Below are 21,443 nucleotides of genomic sequence, written 5' to 3'. Positions count from 1 at the left end.
CTATTAAAGATCGTAGAAAGCATTTCAGTGCGAAAAGGTTTTAGGGTCATGCCAAGCCACAGTGGTACCACTTAGCTGTAGCTCTTTGGAGGCGTCCCGGGCCGGCGTCTGGGTCAGAGAGAGGCCACTCACTGGCACCCTTGCCTTCCCCAGCATGTCCTGGAATTGGAGGCCAAGATGGACCAGCTGCGAACAATGGTGGAGGCTGCTGACAGGGAGAAGGTGGAGCTTCTCAACCAGCTTGAAGAGGAGAAAAGGTGACCTCAAACTGTTCCTTGGTGCAAGTGTGGCCTTTTCCTTTTAAACAACCTTAGGAAAATGTTCTCTTTAAGGTGCCAGCCCTTAGACTGTGTGTTCAGTGGAAATGAAACTCTTCGTACTACATGAGGAGGGTTTGCTTGGATTTGACTTCTTTTTGAGAAGTTTGGAATCATCTAGACATACCCTGCTTCATTTAACAGCTATTTATTGAGCCCCTGCTCTGTGCCAAGCATCCTCTTGAGGATGACCTCAGGGTCGTGAGATTAATTCAAACCCTGCTTCCACCTGGAACCATTTTTGGTGAGAGGACATTGTGGGTCCAAGTTAATCTAGTATTTGTGAAACACCTTCCATGTATCTAGTAAAACTGCACCTTGTATCACTCACCAGTGATACCAGGTCGCTGTCCTTGAGAAACTCAGTACCTTACTAGGAAAACAAAACTTCCATGTGAAGCAGTTAGAGCATTATCCAGATCAGGATGGAGTCGAGTGCTAAATTGTGTGAGACAGAAAACAAGTTTGGTTCTTACAGGTTTCTTGAGGCTGTGAACCCACACGATCTCTGAAAAAGGTGTCTGCATGGAAACCATTGGAACATTTCTGGGTAGTGGGATGTTTGTCCTCTCTTGCATTTGATGCCTTCTTCTGTCCTTTCTGATGGCAGCAGCTTAGTGGTCTGTGAGTTCAGGATGGTCAGGGACGCACTGCTGTGGTAAGGGGTATAGCGGAGATAGAGTACGTTCTCTTGCCAAGGAAATGATTCTCTCAATAGAAAGAGAAACACTGTACATAGGAAATTCTCTTTGCATCTTAAAAATGGGTACAAATAAATGAGAGATAGCAACAGGCCTTTTCTAGGCCCTTCTGAATGCCAAGGCACCAGTACCATTTGCTTTGGCTCTTAAGCCAGCTCTTGGTCTGCTGACTGCTAGGCAGGAGAAATGTCTTCCCAGCCCTCCAGTGAGCTTGAGGGGTGTAAATTATTTACGATTATTTTTCTGATTTCACAGAGTAGAATTTTTCTTAAGTGCCAGACATGCTAGTGAGTTTGACAGTTTTGTTTTTGCAGACAGGTTATGAACTTTGTCCCCTTTTCTTCCTTACACTCAAACTTGTGAAGATTTATAACATGGATGTTACCTGGATTTTGTAAATCTTCAGGATACCGTGTTTCATTGACTTGGTGACAGCATTGATTGAAACCCACACCCAAATCAGAGATTTTTAAAATGTGAAGAAAAAAAAAAGTGACTCAAGTTGTTCATAACCTTATTCTCCCAGGCTTAGGACAGGTACTGGTATTTTCCTGGGGCTTTCTGTGTGGGTAGCCCCCTAGCCTCACCCTAACATATCCGATGTGGGGTGGTATAAAGAGAGATTGGTTTTTTGTGCCACTTTCCCCTATGTTCTGTAATTGGAAAGTAAAAATTATAGACTTGAAGTCTCAGAACCTGTTTCTGTGGTAATCAGACCTTTTCCCTTTAGGCTGGTCGCGTCTCCATTAGATTCATTCTGTTGGTTGTGACCAAGGGAAACCAGGTGGTTTTTCTCAACTCTTATCTCATGCCTCTTGGAATCAGTACCTGGCTAAAACATTGAAGTTTCCTAAATAGAATAGAGCTCTTGCTCTGTTTTCTAAGCCAGATGCCTAAAAATGCATTTCTTTATTTTCCTCCACCATCATCTGTGTACATTCATCAGGGTATTGATTATAGATCCTTTTTTTTTGGTAAGGCAGATGTGTTCCTTGGTTACTTAAGTGTTCTGTTTTGATTTTATTCCACAGGAAGGTGGAGGACCTTCAGTTCCGGGTTGAGGAAGAATCCATCACGAAAGGCGATCTTGAGGTAAAACCCGTCCAGCTCTCTACGGCTTTTATGGGTACTAGTATTCACAAATACGGATGAGATCATTGGCCAGAACAGCCAGCAGAAGGAATGGAGGGAGCCCCAGGCTCGGGTTGGGCGGGGCTGTGGGCGCGGCTACGGCTCAGGTGCCTGAGTGGGTCCTTGGACCTGGGACGCTGCTGTCCCGACTCCAGTGTCCCAGTCACATTTTTACTACTCTTTTCTTGCACTTCAAAATTCAAAACCTTGAATTGGAGTTAAGTCATAAATCTGGCAGTGTGTCCAGGTAAGACTCTAGATGTTCCTCCGATGATCAGAAATGGCATTGTAAGGAGCATTTTTAACTTCATCAAAGTAGTCCCCCAAAAAGTTTTGTACTTTATCTCAGCTTTGCTTTTCGGTTGAGCAGGATCGATTTTTTATAACCCTGTAAAAGGAATAAATACTTGTTCTAGTAATTGATTTTTTTAAAGCGATTACCTGAAGAAAAAACAAGAGCGATTTCTATTTCAGCTTCTTTAATTTCTGTGGCGTATTTTACATTCACAGAGATTTCCGTCAGCATCAAGTTTCTCCTCTTTAAACAATTATTCATATTAGTTTTTTAATTCGATGCCAGATTTACATGATTTTGATGATTTTTAAACCACTGCTAGATATATGACAAATACGAATTATGAAATTATTCAAATTTTGCAGATTTTTGGTACTTTAATCTGTAATATTTTAGTAAAACTTGCACTTGTCTGTGCAGTTCCTGGAATATACATTTTTGCTGCCGTTACAAGTTCAGAGCCTATTGGCGGCCCACACCATGATTCCATTCCAGGGGCCCTTCCACATAGGAACTCTGATTCCTTTGGAAATTGTCTTTATTATTGACAAGGAGTAAGGAAGACATTCTCCGAGTTCGAGTTTTATAAGGCCCAGAATTTAGTGGATTACTCATAATTCGGTAGTTACCCTCTTTGATCATTTCATATACGGTCACATCCCTTTAGTTGACTTTCGTGTTGTTCTCATCCATTTAAAAACACCCCGAAGTTCATTAGAAGTTTCATATCCTCATCTGATTCATGTGAGACACAGCTGAGGGTGTGCTGGGGAGGGGCAAGTGAGATCTTCCCATCAGCACCAGGCCAACATAGGCTCTGGTAAACTCACTCGAAGTTCATCAGAGTTGTTTTGAAACCCTCAACACATAATCAGAACTTTAGTGGAATCTCTCCTTTTGTTGTTGTTTAATTTTTTTATTTTTTTACTGATAGCAAAAGAGCCAGATTTCTGAAGATCCTGAGAATGTAAGAGGGCACTTAACTGTGTGGAGATTTCCCTTGTTAACACAGATTGATGACAGATTAAAATGCTTATTGATATACTCAAATACTAACTGCATCATCTGACCTGAGACATTGACCTTAATATTTCTGTGCATGTGGCTTTAAGAGCAGTTAAATTTGTATCCTGAAGAAATTGTATGTAATGACTAAGCTATATGAATCCATTTATTTAATGCATAAGCAAATGTTTGCTTTATAAAGAATTTCGCCAGAAAGAAAAAAAAAAAAGGATTTTGTCTGGGGGCCTGGCCCTTCTTCACTTAACTCATAATGTGTTCTCCTATTAATAGAATCATTCTAAAAGAGAGGATAGCTAACTGAAACCTAAAACACATAAGATGAAGGAATTAGAGAAATTCTGCGGGAAAGTTTACCCAAGTGGTCTAATTTTGTTCCCATGAGAGAGAAGGGCCTTCTGAGGGCCAGACTGCCTTTTTGTGAGCGCCCCCTGCTGGCCAGTGCCTGCCAGTGCAGGTGACAAGAAGCTCAAGCGTCCACGTGTTGTGGCTACAGGATTTTCCCGAGTTGGTGAAACTAGAAACGGGCATTGTTCAGTGAAGACGCCATGTGCTTTAAATTTATTATTATCGAAGTGAGATTTTTCTAGTAGCCGTGCTTCCAGCAATGTAGGTGTTTCTTTTCCCTCCTCCCTCTGATGAAGATAACACACCCAACTCAGATCTCACCTAAAGAGCCTCCGAAGCAGGACTTCCTCTGGCACCCGGCCGGCTGGGAGGCCCGCTGAAAGAACGTCACAACTTTTGGCTTTGTTTTACCACCGTGAGAGAGTAAAATTAAAACAAAGATTTTTCTTCCTACCACCTCCTGGCAGCCGAAATAGACAGCCTAAGGCCGAACTTTTAAAAAAGCCTCCGTTCTGAAGGTTTCCTTTTTGTGAAGCTACTTCAGTGATCTGGGTCTCTTCTGTCCTCCCAAAACAGGCTCCCGCTGCATCCGGTGTCAGTCTGCATGGGATCTCCCTCCTGCCTTTCTTGTGCGCTTCTCGCAGAGCCTTTGCTTTCCCTCTCAGTCCCTGTCCCAGGACTTCCCTCTTGGGATGCTCTGTCTTATTGTGAGAAAGGAGTACTTTTAAAAGGAGGGTTGTCCTGTCCAGTGTAACGTTTTTACCACGCACCGAGGCATGGAAGCTGATCGCTCAGACAGCTGTCAAGTCCCAGATGGTTGGTATGCATACTGGCCAGCAAGGAGGTATTGCAGTCGTCTGGGAGATCGCGGAGTAGGAAGAAGATCACATTCGTGGATGTTTGCTTTTTATCTGGAAGGAGTGACCTTTCACCCAGAGGACACTGAACTCAGTGTCAGGAGGTGAAGAAAGGTTCTGTTGCCTTTTGCTTTTTACTCTTAAGTTTTGGATTTCAGTTCTTGAGGCTGTGACCCCAATTATGTAGATCTGGGTTAGATTCTTTTCTTCTAAAAGCAGATGAATTGAACAACTTCTGTCTAAGGCACATATGGACCAAGGGGACTGTCCAGACAGGTTTTGAATTTTATTTCATTATTTCTGTGCAGTGTATAGAGCTGAAGCAGATGAGGAAATTTAAAAAAAAAATTTTTTTTGTTGTTGTTCACCTTTCAAATATTCCACAATGGTTTATACCTGGTTCACAAGCACACCAAGCACTTTTATGTGTTGAAATCCCTAGAGGACCATCAGAGTCAGTAAAAGATGTTTATAACATAACATGATCCACCCTCTACTTAAGTTCTGCACACCTTCTGTTACTTTATTTAGAGTTTTTGTCATTTTTGCATTGCCCATAATTGTCCAGACACAGATCTGACCAGTTAGAACCACAAAATATTTAAATTAATGTAAGTGACCAGAAGCTGCTGGGAGCAGTGCTGTCCCTAGGTTTTGTCACTTGGGTCTGCAGATAACCTCTTGGGTGGGGGAGGTGGGTGGGGAGAGAGGTATGTTCAAACTGGTCTGTAGATTATTTCCCATTGATTAAGACTGTGCTGTTACAAAGAGATTTCCTTCTGGGTTCTCCATCACGTTACATCTAAGTTAAGTGATGATGGGGAGTCTCTGAAGGTTTGAAACAGTTAGGATCTTACCAGCTCTTTTTGCATGGAGTTCAAACTCAGGCCTTTGTGCTGAGTCACCCATTTCTCACTCCTGAGCTGATAATGACGTCATCCTAAGATGGAGAAGATGAGCCCTTCACCAGCTCCCAACTTCTCTCCTGATCCGAGTCTCAGAGATGGAGCTGTCAAACATAATTATTACTTTATTTTCCCCTTGTAAATATGATCCCCTCCTTTTTTTCCTTGGTGACACATAGTTTTTGGAAAACCCACTATTGGAAGGAAACTAGGGAACTGGGAAATGTTGCTAAGAATGCCAGACCCTTTTCACTCATCTCAGCAAAGGCCACTGGTGTGATTTTCTCAGCTCTAGTGTCTGGATTCCCTTCATTAGGCTTAACGCTTCATGCTTGTTCACATCAAATTGTACGCCATAGCGCTAGGATCTGCCCTAGGGACCTACTGAACACTTGTAAGACTTATGAGCTTGTGTTTGCCATATTTAGAGGATAGCAGTGGTCATTTTGAGGGTCAATTTACTTGTTAAAGTCACCGAGTCAGTTACATACACAGTAATGTCAAATAGCTGTTGTGGGGAGCGGGAAAATGATAGTTTAGAGGAATATTAACGATTCTAATTTGTGCTGATCAACCTCACTTATCAATATAACTTATATTTGGCTGCACGCATCTGACACTGCTCATCCTGCCTCATGTGTTTCCACTTTTGTCTTTCTCAGTAGACTAGCTTGCGTCCCCTGCCCACCTCATCCTTTCATCCGATAGTGTTCATCCGCACCCCCAGCCTCCCCATCTCGGCCCATCCTCTGCCCTTTTCATTTCCCTTTTCGTTCATCCTCTGGCGGAAGGTACTGGTGGCTCAGCCTGCATGCTGCTCTCTCTCCTCTTGTGCTGGCATGTCATGGTGGCACTGTTGTGTTCTCTTCCTCTTCCTTTTTACTAACAGACGCAGACCAAACTGGAGCATGCCCGCATTAAGGAGCTTGAACAGAGCCTGCTCTTTGAAAAGACCAAAGCTGACAAACTCCAGAGGGAGTTAGAAGACACTAGGGTAATGGTTTTCACTGTTTAAATGAAGCAGACCCGTGTATGGGAATGGTGACACCTCGGGGGACGTGCCTTGCAGTTGGCCTGAGCCTTGACCCAGTGGTTCTACCTGAGTTTGGTCTTGGTGCTGTTCAGGTGCTCATGAGGGTAGACTGATGGCTAGGTACAGGTATTTCATATCCCGTCTTTCGTCCAAGGTAAAGACACTCATCATTCCTTTGGTTAACTCAACCAAAATCAAGATCAGAAACTCTACAACTGTATATGGACTGCATGGACGTCCACAACCACATTTGAGGCTCTTTGTATTCATACCTCGAAATACGTTTCTCCAGTTTGCCACAAGCAGTCAATTGTCCTCTTGTTCTCATATTCCCAGTGACAGGGTTTTCTGAAGAATTTTTTTTATTGTTGTTTTACTTTACCTCTCTTTTCCTGCCTTCTTCCCTGACTTGTTGGGGAAATCGAAACACTGGCTCTTTTGAATGAGAGTTAAGGACTTTCATCCCAGTGACCTTTTTTTCTTGATACCTGATCTGTCTTTGCATTTCCCTCCTTTCTGTCACCAGTAGCTGAAAATCTCAGCGGTCAGGAGGGAAAAGTGCTGAGAATGGAACGGCTTCCTGCAACCCCAGCTCACTGTCCTTGGCCCTTGGAGCTAATGCTTTAGTCACGTTTCCACTTATTTATGTATTAAAGCACCTGTATGTGCTTACTGGTTGCCAGGCACTGTTCTGACCACTGCACCAGTATTACCTTCTTTGATCTCACCTCAACCCCGAGGGAGGTGGTAGCATTGCCCCCATTTTACAGATGAGGATGTTAAGGGATGGAGAGGTTAAATAATTTGCCCAAGGTTACACAGCTAATAGTAATAGTGGAGCCAGGATCTGGATCTAGAACATTTGGCCCCAGAGTCTGTGCTCTTGACCCCCATAGGATGGAGTCTGTTAGAGAGGTAGTTTTGTGCTGTAAAATTTAATAAATAATCCGAGTCATTAACATATAAGAGGACATGTATGTATATATACCTTTTAAATCACAAATTTGACTGTCAGTGGCTAAATTGCCCAGATCCTTAACTATAAAATTTTAAAAATTACTCTGTCGCTGATCACATTTGGTATCCTGATTTTTTTCTTTTGAATTATTAGTATTTGTAGAAATTTCTTTTATTGAGAAATCATTGACTGATCTAAAAATCTAGATAATTGAGTAATTTTTCTTCTCTAAATCGTAAACTTTTATTTTTTAAGGAGAAAATGTTCTCAGTTGGCCTCAAAAGTAAAGGTATCTCCTGTGTATTTGGTGGAAAAAAATCCTGGTAGTTTGGTGATGTTTCTTCGTTACCTGTGAGCCAAAGACTTGATCTGGGAAATATAAGGGACTGATGATAAGATTGGGCTCCTTTAGTGGGAATGGCTGTTGAAGCAAGGAAATATATCTCCATTTTTTTTTTTAAACCTCTGAACTCCTCTTATGTACCTTTGTCAGCAAACAACTTGGATGGATGCCTTTTTTTTCCCCGCCCTGTGGTTAAGAAGGCATCATTTACAGCTGGTTTATCCAACTACTCCAGATTCAAGCTGTTTTCTTTCTATAAGAAGTCATGCCTTTTGTTTGATCCTCACTCTTGCTTGGCCAAGTGTGAAACCAGCCAATGAGCCGCTTGAGTTTCCTATTACCTATCTTTTAGGAAGTGCTTTAGAATTCCCCTGAGCCAGTACGTCCAGTTTATGAGCAGGGTGTTTGCTGCCGTGGAGAAAGTCGCAAGAATAAGAAATGATACCTGACTTTTATGGCCTCACCCCGGTGGGAGAGGCAGACATATAGCTTTGCTCAAGGGCAGACTTTGGGAAGTAAAACAAAAAATGGAAGAGCTATGGAAATGCTACAGTGTAATCATGCTGTTCTTTTTTTCACCTATTTTTTACTTGACATTGACTAATAACTGTTGTCCTATTGGATTTATTCATGTTCCAGACCTTGTAGCATTGGGGTTCATTAATGTTTTGTACCTTACTTTGTGGCAACAAACTCTTGGACACCCCACCCCCTGCCCCAGAAAAAAGTACATAAACATCTTTAACCTGGAACATCTCTAACCGTGAAGCACACCAATTACAGTCGGCTCTGAAATAGTTTAATGACTTCCTCCTGCAGTTTCAGAGACCCAGTTGCTTTCTTTTCCTAGCCTTTTGTGGACATGTTAGTGTTTGTCCATATCACAGCCTGTAGGTGGACAGAGGAAGCGAAGGAAACACATCCATCACCTTCTGTCCCAGTAAAGGCAGTGAGGGAGAGGAGCCTTCAACGTGGAGGAGTTTTGATCCTTGAAATTTGTTTTTTTTTTTTTTTTTTTAAAGATTTTATTTATTTATTTGAGAGAGAGAATGAGAGAGAGAGAGAGCTTGAGAGGGGTAGGGTCAGAGGGAGAAGCAGACTCCCCGCTGAGCAGGGAGCCCGATGCGGGATTTGATCCTGGGACTCCAGGATCATGACCTGAGCCGAAGGCAGTCGCTTAACCAACTGAGCCACCCAGGCGCCCCTGAAATTTGTTTTTAAATCATTCACATTCCCTTCTCTTTCCCAGGTTAGTCCAGTAATTCACTTTTATGCCTGAAGCGACCGATTCCCACATATTTTGTGTCCTACACTGACTGGCTAACAGGTATCAGAGGGAAATCATTTCTTAAAAATAAAAGGACACAGGTTAAGAAAGTGTTTTTCCTAGTCCTGGGGTGTTTAAAAAAAGCAGATTCCTGGGTGCTATCACAGAGCTCAAATAGAATCAAAACATGTGGGAGTAAGTGGGAACCTGCCTTTTAGACCTACATCCCAGGAGATTGATGTGCATAATAAAGTCTGAGAACCACTGGGTTAGGGTAAGAAGATATGTACGTTAAAATGCCAGTAGAATTATAAAATCTAAAAGGCGGGACTCTCTAAAGATTCATATATATAATTGCAGGTAAGTAATTGTTCTTATTTTGTCTTTCTAAAAAAAAAGGTTAGTAAATTATTTCTTCATTATCCAGCTAAAGCTTTTATTCTACAGCTGATTCATCGAAACGTTTGATAGGTAATTTCACACCTTTTATACCAGTGATAGGCCACAGAAGTATAACACCAACCACATATATATAATCGAAAATTCTGTGCCACCCACATTAACATACTTTTTTAGTAGATAAAAAGAAACAGGTAAAATTAATAATATATTTGATTTAAGCCAGTTTATCCAGAATAATACCATTTTATCATGTAATCAGTATAAAAACTAACAAGATATTTTATGTTCTTTTTTCCCCCTAAGTCTTCAGCATCTGTCTCTGTTACCCTTACAGCATCTGTCCCATTTCTGGTGCTCTGTAACCATGTGTATTATCATACCAGGTAGCACAGTTCTTTAAAATCACCTGCATTAGATGAGTGAGCATTTACACATGCCGGGTGAAGCAGAGGAGGGAAAAAACAAGTAAAATGAGGAGGCTTTTGTCTTCCCTCAGCTGGACATACCTGAGAACTTTGAAAGCTGTTCTTTCTGTTAACTTACTATCAGTTGATGGGCACTTCTCTAAGTTTCTTTAGAGGAAAAAGAAATAATTCTGGAATAAGTTAAATTCCATCTCAGTTTTCGATTCCTGGAGCATCTCAGGATGGTGGAAATTTGCCAAAGATGATGACTTTGGAGTTCTCAGAATTGGGCTTCCTCCATGATGGCAGTTAGAGGTGGGTGAGCCTGCAGGCGTTCGCAGTAGCTTGACGGCTGCCTGAGGTGGGGGAGTTATTAGAGATCTTCAAGGTTAAAGAAAATCGTCAGTGATTGGTTATTTACCTGATTTGTTTTTCTTTGGACTGCGGTTACTAGGTGGCTACAGTGTCGGAAAAGTCCCGTATAATGGAACTAGAAAAAGACCTAGCGTTGAGAGCACAGGAGGTAGCTGAGCTGCGGAGGAGGCTAGAGTCCCATAAGCCTGCTGGGGATGTTGACATGTCACTCTCCTTTTTGCACGAGATAAGCTCTTTGCAAGAAAAATTAGAAGCCGCCCATGCTGACCACCAGAGAGAAATCGCTTCTCTGAAGGAGCAGTTGGGAGCCCGCGAAGAAACACATCAGAAGGAGATAAAGGCTCTTCAGGCTGCCACAGAGAAGCTTTCCAAAGAGAACGAGTCATTGAAAAGCAAGCTTGATCATGCCAACAAGGAGAACTCCGACGTGATAGCCCTGTGGAAGTCCAAGCTGGAGACGGCCATCGCATCCCACCAGCAGGCAATGGAGGAGCTGAAGGTGTCCTTCAGCAAGGGGGTCGGGACAGAGACGGCAGAGTTTGCAGAGTTAAAAACACAAATAGAGAAGATGAGACTAGATTACCAGCACGAAATAGAAACTCTGCAGAACAAACAAGACTCTGAAAGGTCTGCTCACGCTAAAGAGATAGAAGCCCTGAGAGGTAAGCTGATGGCAGTCATTACGGAAAAGGAGAGCAGCCTGGAAGCCGTCAAGGCAAAACTGGACAAAGCGGAAGACCAGCATCTAGTAGAAATGGAGGACACCTTAAACAAACTGCAGGAAGCTGAAATAAAGGTAAAGGAGCTAGAGGTACTACAAGCCAAATGCAGTGAGCAAACCAAGGTTATTGATAATTTTACATCACAGCTCAAGGCTACTGAAGAAAAGCTCTTGGATCTCGATGCACTTCGGAAAGCCAGTTCCGAAGGTAAATCGGAAATCGAGAAACTTAGACAGCAGCTTGAGGCAGCTGAGAAACAGATTAAAAATTTAGAGATTGAAAAGAATACTGAAAGTGGCAAGGTTTGTATTGGTGTCTTCCATCCTTTTATTTTGTCAGTCTCACTTTGCGTTGTGTGTCACTTCTGAGTGGAGCTCATTCATCTTCCAAATTCCCCATTTACTTAGAGCAGATTGCCTGGTGCTAGTAGATTTCCCAGTTGCATACAGTGTCCTCTGAGTATCTTGAGCATGGTTTCATTTGAGGAGATTAGAGAAAATAATGGCCCAACTAGGTTAATTTATTTTGGTTTCCTAGTATCTGGGTACTTTATGACTTTGTCTCTGGGACATGCTCTGTGACCTGTTAAAGCTTGGTTCTAGGGCGCCTGGGTGGCTCAGTTGGTTGGGCGACTGCCTTTGGCTCGGGTCATGATCCTGAAGTCCCGGGATCGAGTCCTGCATCGGGCTCCCTGCTCAGCGGGAGTCTGCTTCTCCCTCTGACCCTCCTCCCTCTCGTGCTCTCTGTCTCTTATTCTCTCTCTCGCAAATAAATAAATAAAATCTTTAAAAAAAAAAAAAAAAGCTTGGTTCTAGTCTGTAATTTCTTTTTAAAGATTTAGTTATTTGAGAGAGTGTGAGAGCGCATGCACAGGAGATGGGGCAGAGGGAGAGGGAGAGGGAGAGAATCTCAAGCAGCCTCCCCGCTGAGCTCTATCCCACAACCCTGAGATCACGGATCTGAGCCGAAATCAAGACTCGGATGCTCAGCCAACTGAGCTACCCACGTGCCCCTGTAATCTCTTCTAAAATAGAGAACTCAGCTAAGATGATGGTATTAAGGTAAATAAAGGAACAGACAAGAAAGAAGCTTATATGATTATCTCCTCCTCCTCTTCCATTTACATCATTGTGCCATCCATACGCCTGTATACAAACGCACTGTGGATGCTGAGTGCCACGTGACTGTTGTAAATTAACACGCGGTGATAAATAATGCAGCGGAATAAGGTTAAGAGCCTGGAGCCCTTGGCTTCGCCGCTTCTGTCCCATTGGAGAGCTTTTCCTATGCTGCAGTGAGGACGGGTTCTATTCCTTGCCTTTTTGAGGAGAGATGGAGAAGTATGCTTTTGGTCAAGGCATAGGAAATTGCATGAAACATTTGCCAGCTACATCCCTTTCTAATTAGCCTTGTCAAATGTCATCTTCATCTTTAAGGACTGTTTGAGGAATGAGTGGCCCCAGTCCTCCTGCCACTGGTGGGGATGTGGGTGCTGATGCGGAATGTTCTGAGGTTTTTGCGGGAGAAGCTGCTTTGGCAAAGGATTGTAAGGTTAGATGGGGGAAGTGTGAGGCCAGACAGAAAAACCGCTAAGTAACCTTAGTTGAAGATGACAAGCTAATTACAGGAAGTTTTTCTCAATCTCCTCACTTGGATCCGAAATACCAGTCAAATCACAAAAATTAATTAGCAGAGAATATGTAGCTAAGGGTTCATCAGCTCTTTTTACTTCAAGATTTAATGAAAACCAATTTCTGATTACTGTTGTCCAGTGCATTTTAAAATTTTTTATTTTTTTTTAAATGTTGAACTACTTTAAGCACATACAAATATAGAGGAAATAACACAGGCCACATGTCTCCATTCTTCCTGCTTGATGGCCTTTAAAGTCCAGAGAATGAAATTGCTTAACTTACCCATTTAGAAAGTAAGCATCTCCACTTTCTGCCTTGGATCATGCTGATATTCCAGATTTTGGTGTAGAAAAATACTCTTTTTGACTATTTTAAATAGTCATTAGATCGTACTATCTAGAACTGATTGTGGGCAATCATCGGCTTCTTAGAATTAACAACAACAACAACAAAACAGTTTTGTTTTGTCTTTTTTACCCATGCCTTTATTCCTTTCAGTTTTATTTGGTTGTTTTTGTTTCTCATATGTGTTTTGTGTTTGTTTTATTTTTTGTTTCTCATTCATTCTTTTTGTTTCCTTGTGTTGGTTTGCTTCTGCACCATGTAACTCTGTATGGTAGGCTAGTAGCGTTACCAGAGAGCTGCAGGGGAAAGAGCTAACACTTAATAACCTTCAGGAAAACTTGAGTGAAGTCAGTCAAGTGAAAGAGGCTTTGGAAAAAGAACTTCAGACTTTGGTAAGTACCTCTTGGGAATCGGACTGTAAGGGTTTCTGGCCATTTGAATGGTTCCTGGTTTAAAAACAAAAATTTCCATAAAGAAAGAAGCATTGCGCCTCTTTCCCTTTCTCTTTCAAAGTATTGATTTAAGTTGAGTGTATTAGTCATTGGCTGATAAATACCTTGAAGGGAATGGGATCAAACTAGCAATAAAGGTAGGTATTCCCTTTTCCTTTTCTAAATCTATCCTTTGCCTCTGGTAAATGCACCGCTTTCACATATGATTGACTGGTTAGTTTTGCTAAACACAGGGACCTTCCAAGTTATACACTCAGCACATTGGGGTTTCATTTATAATGAGGTTTAAAATTTTTTTTTTATTTTTTTTTATTTTTTTTAAAATGTTTTATTTATTTATTCATGAGAGTCAGAGAGAGAGAGAGAGAGAGAGAGAGAGGCAGAGGCAGAGGGAGAAGCAGGCTTCCCGCCTAGCAGGGAGCCCGATGCGGGACTCGATCCCAGGACCCCAGGATCATGACCTGAGCCGAAGGCAGACGCTCAACCATCTGAGCCACCCAGGCGCCCTATAATGAGGTTTAGGCTGTGCCTTCTACCTCCTTGTGACAGCAAGCTGGAGAGAGCTGTGCCGGACACCTCTGTGTTGGCACCCTCTGTTAGCACAGTGCCGTCTAACCCAACGAAGTCCAGGAATCCTTTCTTCCAACTCGGTTTATTCTGTCTCAGCAAATTACATTTCTTTTCACATATATCCTCTTGCCTTAATCGCAAGTTGTAAGACATTTTTTCCTTACCTTTTCTCAACTGTTCTCCCTTCTTCCTGCATCAAAAACTGAACTTAGTCAAGGCTGACAGCCATAAGCACACAGCATGGGAAAGGAGAATCGTAGGCTTATGGAGAAACTGGGAAAGAGAAACATGAGTTAGGAGGGGACACTTGTCTTAGATCCTCCATATACCATCATCTTTCCCGCTTATTAAACTTCTGTGCTAGTACCAGAGGTGAATGAGTGTTTGCTTTTTTTTTTTAATGCCAGTATTATGAATTTCTTCTTTTTCAAATGTCAAATATATAGCTGCACTGTTCATCATTGTAGGTACTGTCCACATACGACTGTATAAATTTAAATGAATTAAAAGTAAGTAAAACATAAAATTCAGTTCTTCAGTTGTACTAGCCACATTGTACGTGCTTAATAGCCGCATGTGGGCTAGTGGCTACCATATTGAACAGCACAGGATAGCGGGATAGCCTATTTCCATCATGACGGATGGTTCTATTGGGCAGTTTTGATATACAGTATTTTAGCTACATTTTGAGAGGAAGTTGGCACGGGAATCATGATTTTCTAATACGATGTCCTTTAAAAAAATGTGTTTTGAGTTCCATACTATTTCTCTGGCCTCACCTCCCCTGCCCCCCAAACTTTGAGGATGCTTTACTTTTCTTGTAAATTAGCATACCCTCTGTACTCTGAAGAGAAAATTTGCCACCTAAGTCTGGCTTTGAGAATAACACAGGGGGATGACCTTTGGGCTTTGGTGGACTTGTGTTGCTTGTGTGCCCATTTTTTCATAATCCTAAATAGTTAGAAATATTCATTGAAAATTTTTCTTGGTGTGTCTAGCTCAAAATTCATCTCAAGAAGACCAGGAGAGCGTTTTAGTTTTTTTAAATTTACTGTCACGTTTAGAAAAGAGTAGGTGAGTGGTGGGCCTTTTTGGTTTAAGAAGTAGTTGATACAGTTTCAAGATATTAGGCTCTGATTACTCTCAGAAAACATTGCAGGATTCTGACTGTTGTCACAGTCCTGCTGCTGGAGGGTGGCGACAGGAAAAAAAACATACGTGTGTACCACGTGTATACACAAGCACATACGTGTGCACATTCACACACGTGTACAGATGTACACGCATGCTCGGGCAAGGACAGAGATGCAAACCCTTTCCCCTGTGTCACGTACACGCATGGGACACATACGGTAGTGCTTGGTGCCAGCGTGTTTTAAGTGTAAGTTTTAATGAGACAAAATCAGTCACAAAAAGTAGATAGTATTGTAATTATGACTGATTGAAACTTTTTATTTCTGTAATTTGCTATCTTTCTGTTCTGAATATCCCACTCTTAATTTTAGAAAGAAAAGTTTGCTAATGCTTCGGAGGAGACGGTCTCTGTTCAGAGAAGGATGCAAGGTATGTCTTACTAAGTATGGCTTTAGAGAGTGTCAGGTTCTCACGTTGGAGCCTCTGGGTGCAGGGATCAGATACTCCTGTAGTCTGACGACACGCTTCTGGAAGCTTCTGCAGCACACAGTAACGCCAGAGTGCACTGGCTTCCTGAAGCCTCAGACTCCCAGTAACTTCTTTCTTCTTGTGACTAAAAGCTTGTTCCGTGTAAAAATTTAAGTATCCTTGGGAAAAATACTATCTTACTTAATCTTTAGTCATTGATAGCTTTTTTGAGTTTTAGCTGGAAATAGGAAAGAGAGGCCTGGAAAGGGATGCCTGGTGCCTGTCTAATCCACAGATGTGGGGAGGCATAAAGGCTTGCTTCTCTAGGTCAGTACACGGTGGTTTGATGTTGTAATGGGACTTCTTAGTATTTCTGTCCTCTCAAATCCCAAGCATGTGATTTGATTTGGTTGTAAGACTGCCAACCTCTAGATGGCTTATTAAGTATGAAATATGTTAAACTTTTACCTTTATCCCCAATAGAAACTGTAAATAAATTACACCAAAAGGAGGAACAGTTTAATGCACTATCTACTGAATTGGAGAAGTTGAGAGAAAATTTAACAGGTAAGATGTCTCTGCTTACAAAGCATTGAATACGGTGGGTTTCCTAGGATTTGAGATAACTGTAGTACGTTACAGTAACATCTGTTCGGGGGTCACTTCTTCGCTCGTTAGTGTGGTATAATGCGATAAAATACTTGCTTGAGGTCTGTAACCTCCACAAATCCTCTCTGCCCTGTTTTCAAACAAGTCAGAATCCCCACACATCACCACTCCTCCCACTGTCCTTGATTCAAGCCAACCGTCATCTTTCACTTGAGCTGCTTTAACAGCTGGCCCCCTGCTCTGCCTGCTTTTGCTCTCATCTCCTTTAGTCCATGTGCAGCACAGCATCCAGAACCATCCTTCTGCCAAGTCGGGTCATGTCACTTTCCTGCTCGAGATCACCCAGTGGCTCCCATCTCACTCAGAGTAAAAACTGCAATCTTACCAATGCCAAGCCCTGTTACTTCTCTGATGGCCTCTCGTGCTACCCTTCCCCTTGTTCATTCTACTCCAACCATATTGGCCTTGTTGGTAATACTTGCAAGTCAGTCATTTTTGTGCCTCAGGGCCTTTGCACTTGCTTTCCCTAAGTTCCTTCAGGTCTTTACTTAAACGTCACCATTCAGAGAGGCCCTGTCTAAGATTTTAGCCTCCCCAACTCCTTGGTTCCTTTCTCTGCTTGTATTTTTTTCCCTCTTAGCAATTAACACTATTTTTATACTGTTTGTGTTTTTTTTTTTTTAAATCTTCTTTATTGTCCGTCATCTTGGCTAGAATATGATTTTCATGAGGGCAGGGGTTGCTTTATGCAAATATTCCCAGAGCAAACCTTGAAATATAGGATGCAGTCAATAAACTTTTGTTGACTGTAACACTACGGTGCTATTTTTTTTCTATATATATATTCAGATATGGAGGCAAAATTTAGAGAGAGAGATGAAAGAGAAGAGCAGTTGATAAAGGCAAAGGAGAAGTTGGAGAACAACATTGCAGAAATAATGAAGATGTCTGGAGATAACTCTTCTCAGCTGACAAAAATGAATGACGAGTTACGTCTGAAAGAAAGGTATGTATGAGGGCGCCTGGGTGGCTCAGTCGTTAAGCGTCTGCCTTCGGCTCAGGTCATGATCCCAGGGTCCTGGGATCGAGTCCCACATCGGGCTCCCTCCTTGGCAGGAAGCCTGCTCTCCCTCTCCCACTCCCGCTGCTTGTGTTCCTGCTCTTGCTATCTCTGTCTCTGTCAAATAAATAAATAAAATCTTTAAAAAAAAAAAAAAAAAAAAGAAAGGTATGTATGAATGGTTATAAGGGCGCCTGACTTAGGTTTGTCTCTGAAGTGGGGTCTCGGAGGGAGGGGGGCCAAAATTCAGGATTGTTCTGTTTAAAAGTTTCCTGTCGCTCTTCCTTTTTCTTACCACATGAGTGTACCCTAAAATCAGCTACAGAACCTTCTAAGTAATACAGTATTGTAGATTTTTTGATGGCTTGTAAAGACAAGGCAGTGGTTTACCAGGTGCAGGAACATCTTTCACGGGCAGCCTGTTCAGTGTAATGAAGGGTAACCGTATTACAGGCTGACTAGGTGTGTGCCCTGCACTCTGCAGACAGCTCTAGCAGAGTGTTTTCTGATTCTCATAATAATCCTGTGAGGTGAGCGTATTCTTGTTCCCATCTTGAAGAGAAAAGAATAGAGGCTTCACGAGGTGAAGTGACTTGCCTGCAGTTTCAGGCCTGGGCGGGCCGGTCCCCGAGCCCTCACTGCTTGTCAGCACTACCTCGTAGGCCCTCTGTGCTGCAGCTTCCGTCTCCACCTCCCTTCCTGTCTTTATTCTGAGGCTGTTGTTGCTTTGCTCTTTCTTTTCTTTTAATAGCTGCCAGATAAAAGTCAAATGTTTTATTTCATAAGGCGGAAACTTTCAGAGGACATTTTAGGTCCATGAGACCCACGATTCTGGAAGTGTGACTAGTTGGCATTTAGGTTTACATCTGGCCATGCACCCCCATGGTTCAGCGTGGTGGTGGGCGGGGGGTGGCAGCTGGGCTTGGGTTGGCCACCTGTGGTCAGACTTGCTGTGACGGGGGGAGCTGCCCAGGTGCCCCAGGGATCTCCAGCTCTGCGGGTGTTGGACAGGTGCCCGACCCAGAGGGACCATCCAGATTTCCCTCCTCCACTCTCGGAGTCCTCTGATAGCCCGCTCTCTTGTGTCCCACGTCTTCTGTACGTCCTGTTGAACCACATTGGTATTGCGAAGCTAGATCTTCAAGTTATCACTTGTCATTTTGTATCTTGCGTTCTCAAGGGGCACTACAATGAGTTTTTGATAATCTCGTCTGCTAAAGTTTTTTGAAACTAATTCATTTCCTCATCTATGTTTACTTTTCATTCATTTTTCCTTACTGATCTATTGACATAAAATAATAAACCTTCACAGTTACAGTAGTTGTCACTCTAAATAATGTATTTATAACTGTCTCAATTGTTAAAATTAGTCTTCAAGGCAAGTCAGGCCATTTTTTTGGTTGTTTATTTCAGATGTTGTTAATTACTCATAACTTATAATCATTAATACAGTTATGAATAGTATCTAAGTATAACTCTGGAATTTAAGGCATTCTTTTTGAAAACTCTGACACTTTGTGTTGAACCTTGTTCTAGAGATGTAGAAGAATTACAGCTAAAACTTACAAAGGCTAATGAAAACGCAAGCTTTCTGCAGAAGAGTATTGGGGAGGTCACTCTCCAGGCGGAACAGAGCCAGCAGGAAGCAGCTAAAAAGCATGAGGAGGAAAAGAAAGAGCTGCTGAGGAAGTTGTTGGACCTGGTAAGGAGAGAGTGTATGGAACTAAGTGCTGGCAAGGAAGGCGAGGGCGGTGCAGATACGACTGGGTGACTTACTGCTTCCCTCGGCGTTTCTGCAGGAAAAGAAGATGGAAATGAGCCACAACCAGTGTCAGGATCTGAAGGCCAGGTTCGAGGAAGCCAGTTGTGAGACAAAGGCGAAGCATGAAGCTGTCCTGCAGAGCCTGCAGAAGATGCTGTCAGACACGGAGCAGAGGCTGAAGGCCGCGCGGGAGGAGAACAGTGACTTGATGCAGGAGATGGCGGAACTGAAAAAGCAAGCCGACAAAGCCCAAGTATGTTCTGGGAGAGGGTCACAAAGCTGCACGGCATCAAGGCCGCAGTGGGGCGTGTAAAGCGGCAGCAGATGGGAAGGGTTGCACCGACCTTTACAGATAGATGCTAACCTCGGAGCGCATGGCAGGATGGCGAATTCCTTTTTCCTGGCTTCTGGTGCTTTCTGCTAGCTGCTGCCCCTGCTCAGGGGTGGCTACTGCCCGGGTCTTCCCCGAGTGCGCCCTGTAGCCTCACCCCACCCCGCGCGCTGCTGGCTTCCCAGCTGTCCCAGAGAGTCGCGTGTAGCCGGAACTCTCTCCATCCGCTTGCAGGAGACTCTCTTGTGGCCTCTAATCTTGGCCGTCTTGCTGCCACCGTGCAGTGGGGTTAGGAAAGACGTCCTGCCGCAACGCAACAGGCTGAGGCCAAGTGAAGCTAGTGAGCCCTGGAGAAGCAGGGCTCCTGTAGGGCACATTAGAAGTGAGGGCTCTAGAGAGGGCTTCTGTATGTCTCCGGAAGGCACAATCCTGTTATTAAATAGAGTAGAATTTAATACATTGAATTTGATTTTATGGCATCAGGATCATCTCTGCAACCCAGTATATTTTTTTGACTCTGGTTACTTAGTGAACTTCAACCGTCCTACCGGTGTTTAACTTTTTCCTGCCGTCATTGAATTTGCTCAAAGAAAAGTAAATACTTGTCTTTAATGATTTTTAATGTCTGTCTAGGAGATTAGTAAAAAGGAAGTGTAAGAGCATACATGAGACTTGAAACAAATCCCACCTGAAACTTGTTAATTAGGCTGGACCAGGACAGAACACAAGCCACGTCTGCATACACACACCTTCTCTCCTTCCCGTGTCACCCTCTCCCTGTAGAACATGTCCAGCTCTATGAGCCATTAACACTGATTTCCAGATCTTTTGTCTTTGTGCTTCCCTTTACCAGGACAGACTCCACCTTTTCAGTGTTTCCCTTAAAATGTGGCAGTCTGACCAAACCATAGCTTTCCAGTAGTTCGTGTGAAGGCTCATTAATTTTGCTTACTGGTGTTGTAAATTTTTTTTTTAATTTTTAATTTTTTACAAGGGTCATTAGGATTGTTCCCCTTCCAAAGTTGTCTCTGTCTGATTTCTGTGGATTTTAATGTCTATCAACAGTAGTGGCTCACAGACTGTTTTACGAATCTGATGAAACCTTAAGATCTTCCCCTCCTGGAGAAAATTCATATGCTCAGCAAGTTTTTATATGAGACGTCAGGAGGTTCACGGAGCCCACGAAGTTGCTGTGATTCCTGGCTGAAGAGCCAGTGATCTGTAGCTATGTTGTCCAAGGTGCTAGCTGCTGGCCACATTAAATTTGAGCTTCAATTTGTTTATATTTTGATAAATTACAAATCGAGCTCCTCACTCGCACTCGCTGCACTTCACGTGCTCACCAGCCACACACATGATCGGCAGCTACCATATTCGTGCAGATAAAGAACACCCACACCACTGCAGAAGGTTCTGGACAGCGCTGGTATAGATAGTGTGCTCAAGTAATTTTATAAACTAGTACTTTTTTAAAAAAAACCCATGTATTTTAGTCACCAAAAGTCTAGCAAATTGGTCTGTACTTTTAATAAGTTATATGTAATAATTGGGATTAAATCGGTCAGGTCAGTGACTGTCCTTTAGAAAGTCAAGGTCTTTAGTTAGTTTGAAAAGCAACAGTTTATATTCCCTCCCCCTCCCCCCCCTTTTTTGGTTAAAATATACTCACTTTTTGTAGTTCTCTGGATTGTATTTTTTAAAATTCTTCTCTGAATTCTTCCTACAATAGAAATAATTGGGAAGTTGGAAGGGCAGGAAGAATCTCATGCCCTGATGTCAAAGTCAAACTACTGTTTTTGCCTCGTTAGATACCACTCAGGAATGATTTCATAAGTGTTGCAAATAAAAAATAAACCAGTATGTAGACCAGCACTTTGCAAAGCTAAACCTGCTTTGTATTAATTATCCTTTTTTGGGCTCTTTTCATCTGGTTTTCCCCTCCTTGTTATCCCAGATAGTTTTTATGACATTTATTGTAAAAAAAAAAAAAATTCACC

General features: G+C 42.6%; 1 protein-coding gene across 3 annotated transcripts in view; it reads left to right on the top strand.

Annotated features, from left to right (window-relative positions):
* CLIP1 (CAP-Gly domain containing linker protein 1) overlaps window positions 1-21,443 on the top strand; it is a 119,224-nt gene that overhangs the window by 58,650 nt on the left and 39,131 nt on the right. For all 3 annotated transcript variants that reach the window (XM_021698661.2, XM_044921206.1, XM_044921207.1), the window contains exons 7-15: window positions 154-257; window positions 2,050-2,110; window positions 10,439-11,383; window positions 13,336-13,452; window positions 15,588-15,645; window positions 16,168-16,251; window positions 17,143-17,299; window positions 18,890-19,055; window positions 19,153-19,368. In XM_021698661.2, the coding sequence (XP_021554336.2) occupies window positions 154-257; window positions 2,050-2,110; window positions 10,439-11,383; window positions 13,336-13,452; window positions 15,588-15,645; window positions 16,168-16,251; window positions 17,143-17,299; window positions 18,890-19,055; window positions 19,153-19,368 (1,908 nt within the window). The remainder of the gene's footprint in view (window positions 1-153; window positions 258-2,049; window positions 2,111-10,438; window positions 11,384-13,335; window positions 13,453-15,587; window positions 15,646-16,167; window positions 16,252-17,142; window positions 17,300-18,889; window positions 19,056-19,152; window positions 19,369-21,443) is intronic.

Source organism: Neomonachus schauinslandi, chromosome 14, assembly GCF_002201575.2.
Source record: "Neomonachus schauinslandi chromosome 14, ASM220157v2, whole genome shotgun sequence".
Taxonomy (NCBI): Eukaryota; Metazoa; Chordata; class Mammalia; order Carnivora; family Phocidae; genus Neomonachus; species Neomonachus schauinslandi.
Note: the sequence above shows the minus strand (reverse complement) of the source record. Positions and strands in the feature narration are given on the sequence as shown.